The following is a 3,464-nucleotide window of genomic DNA, read 5'->3' on the forward strand; positions in this document are numbered from 1 at the left end:
GGTCCTTGAATGCCAAGTACTACATCACTTTGACTTTGCAGTGTTTTTCAGATTGATGGTGGGAGAGATCTGGTGTGCAGCATGATCTCACCCTCTCCCCTGGGTCTGAGCACCCCTGCACAGCGTGTTAGGATGAACAGAAGCCCCTTCCAGTGTAACCCAAGAACACCCTGTCAGCAAACACACATCCAACCTAAAGGAGTGAAATGACAGGCTCTGTTTTAATGACTCAAACATGGGAGGAGTTTATTGTTCTAATTATATTTAATTTCTCAAAAATCTGGGCAGGCTTCAGCACATAAGCCACATGACTTTTTGTCCAAGGCCATGTCCACCCTAGAGTTGCTTTATGACAGCATCCACACCCATCTTGACAGGTCAATGTCACTTCTGTGCCTGCCCACTTGTCTGTTGATTAAAAAGATCAGCACATTTTCGGTGGGCTTCTTGCATTTGAAGGATTTGTCTGACTTCTTGATGTTCAGTGCGGGCTCCCTGGGACTGCCTTTAGGGACTTCTTTATCCATGACGTGTTGACTCCACCCAACCTCAGTAGAACAGCACAACCGAGGAAGTCTGAAAAAGATGATGTATTCTAGGTAATCAAGTGTACCCGGCAACCTCTTCCTCACTGGCACAAAACCACACACACACACACACACACACACACACACACACACACACACCCATACACACACACACTGCTACCAGCAGTAGTCACAGGAGATTGCTTTGGGTCATCATCTGATTTGAAGCACCAACCATATTGTTTCTTCTATCTGTCTTACACATGGGGCTGTGCAGCAGCCTGATGGGACCCGGGACATTAAAGACACACTATTGCATCCCTTTAATCATTACCTGACACACATAGGCTTGTTAGATTGTACTCAAAACACTACCTCATAGCTCAAGTGTCATTGTAATTCTTATATCCACACTAATTTTAACTCAATTCTATGTTGCTCTTTTTCAGAGCTGCCTTCTTCTCACCTCTGAGTTTTCCCTGTACCTGGGATATGGGCTTCCTTCTGAACTCCATTATTCATGTTATGCAGAGTAATTCTCTTTGGTAAATCTATCCATAACAAAGTTCAGTACTTTACATTTGCATTTCTTCATTCTACAACTTGCAGGCTGCTATAATTTGTTTCCTCATTCCAAATCTCTTTATGTGACTTGAGCTTCAAATAGGATTTGCCTCCTTTGAAAATCACTGGTGAAGCAGGTATGAATCTTACTCCAAACCCCTGTGTAAGAGATAAACTGGACATTCTCAAGTACTACCTAGTTTCTGTTTCTAAGGTCCATCCTGCTGATTTTCCATCCTGGGAATGTAATCACAGTGGCTTAAAGATTGTACTCACCTCTGATGCCTGGCCCTGCCTCATCCCCAAAAACCCAGTTCTGCATTTCGTTTGAATCTAGCACAGTGCCAAGGCTAGGGGTGGATGCCCACTGTGTTCTCTATTTTGACCTCCCAAGAGAGACTAAAAGACTTGCCCAAGTGACAGAGAGGTGAGATTGGAACTGAGAAAGCCTGTATCTGAAGTTTCTGCTTTTACCCACTGCTCTACAGTGTCTCTGTATCAGTTTGAACAAATGACTCTCTGATAACCTCCCCCCATTACCAAACAGGGTTGGGGTTTATCGGGTAGGTTAGTTAGTTAATGGCACAAAAGGATGCTCTATGATCTTGGTATATCAGGATATTTTACCTGTGAGACCACTCAGGTTTCTTCTGAAGAAAGATCTGGGCCAGAGGGTAAACAGTAACAGCTTGGCACTCCCTCTCTTTCCTTGAGTCCCAGGGCCTGATTGGTTCAGCACCAAGTGAAGTCATAGTCACTATGGTGACTCACAATTGTCCTCAGAACCTAGTGCCAACAGTCTGCAAGATTCGAACACTGGCCACCATGCCTGGCTTCCTTCTGGTTCAAGCCTGAATAAGGTGAGTGGAAGTTGCTGGGAGAGGAGGTGGGTATATCCTGTGGCTGGGTGCCATCTGCATGTCTCCTTCCTAGACAGAACCCTCAACTACCCTGGCCTCAGAGCTTGTTCCTGGCTTGTATAAAATCCATTAAAATTTCTCCTTTCTGTAAATAAACAGCACCCATTGCATCTTGCCTTGTCCCCTGGGTAGTGATCAGCAACTTTGCCCACCATGTTCCAATCCAGGAATTAGTTCCAGGTCGAACTTCCTACTTGCTTCTCAATCTTTCATCCATCTTTGGTCATGACTCTGCAAGTACTCCTTCTATAATACACAATTCATGTAAATGGAGTGTTTAGTTGCAGAAATTGAACACTGCAATTAAACATTGCTGTGTCTCCCACACTTATCTAAACCCTCCCAAAGCTCAGTGCAGTGGAGCCCCTCCCAAAGCTCAATGCAGTGCAGCTTCACACCTTTATTCTGTGGACCTGGGATGCAGGTGGGCTTTTAATGCTTTGGAAAATCTTATGCTAAAACTGGACCAGTTCCTTGAGACATACTCATATGTCTCAAGCCATATTCCCTTCCAAGTCTCTGATCTAGAATAACTACATTGTTACCATTAAAGTGTGACCCATGTGGGTATTGTCTAGATGCTGGACATGGATTTTCCAGGCTGTCAGAGGGATAACGGTGAGGACAGCGCTTTGTGTTTTTTGTAGTGTGGTTCTCATGAGGAACTAAAATGACTATTATGAGATGTGGCTTGCCTCCACACTGGCTGCCCACTCAGTCTTATGTAAGAACGGAGGAAATTGACGTTACTGTAAAGTGACCCAGGTCGCACACTCCCTTTCTTGAGTGGCAGGGAAGGAAGGCTCACTCCTCCAGGTTTTCTTCTAGCCCCCGTAGAACCATGCTTTACATGGTTCTGAACACCCTGAGGCCGTGTTCAGTGTTCTAAACAATTTGGAGAGGGAAGAGAACATATTGGTGTATTTTATTAACAAAGAAAGTGGAAAACTGTCTTTCTTTTAAGGAATTGACATCCTAGAAATCCAAGTCAATCACCTAGGAAATAGACCAGGAGAGGCTGATTGAGAGAAGTTAAGTGCATAAAAACTTTGCAGACTAGGTCAGGCACAGTGGCTCTCACCTATAATCCCAGCACTTTGGAAGGCTGAGGGGAGTGGATCGCTTGAGCCCAGGAGTTCAAGACCTCCAGTTGGCCTTGGGTCATATCCAGCATGCTCCAACTGTAAGACAAAAAGCCCCTAAGGCAGGGAGTCATGGTGATTGCCATAAGCAGCCCTGTAGATGCAAGGATGAGATGTAGCTCTGCAGGGCCAGAGTCTAAATACATAAGTCAGTGTCAGAATCTTTTTGGCACTGTCTGTTCCTTAAATAGGTCAATACTCACCGTTTGTGAAAATTTTCATTGAACTGGAGCTACGTTTCCTTTCTATACATAGCATGTTAAAAAAAATTTTTTTTTTTAAAGAGACCCAGGTCACACGCTCCCTTTCTT

At 44.4% G+C, this 3,464-nt stretch overlaps 1 protein-coding gene across 1 annotated transcript; it reads right to left on the reverse strand.

The window, feature by feature from the left end:
• Positions 1-219: 219 nt before the first annotated feature.
• ETDB (embryonic testis differentiation homolog B) lies at positions 220-1,808 on the reverse strand. Its single transcript, XM_031006772.2, has 2 exons — positions 1,719-1,808; positions 220-576 (listed from the first exon to the last, which is right to left on the reverse strand). The coding sequence occupies exon 2, from the start codon at positions 525-527 to the stop codon at positions 348-350; it is 180 nt and encodes a 59-aa protein (XP_030862632.1). The 5' UTR covers positions 528-576; positions 1,719-1,808; the 3' UTR covers positions 220-347.
• Between the last annotated feature and the right edge of the window lie 1,656 nt (positions 1,809-3,464).

Source organism: Gorilla gorilla, chromosome X, assembly GCF_029281585.2.
Source record: "Gorilla gorilla gorilla isolate KB3781 chromosome X, NHGRI_mGorGor1-v2.1_pri, whole genome shotgun sequence".
NCBI lineage: Eukaryota > Metazoa > Chordata > Mammalia > Primates > Hominidae > Gorilla > Gorilla gorilla.

Excerpts from the sequence above, each read along its gene's own strand:
- ETDB (XM_031006772.2), bottom strand. The coding sequence starts at position 527 with ATGGATAAAGAAGTCCCTAAAGGCAGTCCCAGGGAGCCCGCACTGAAC.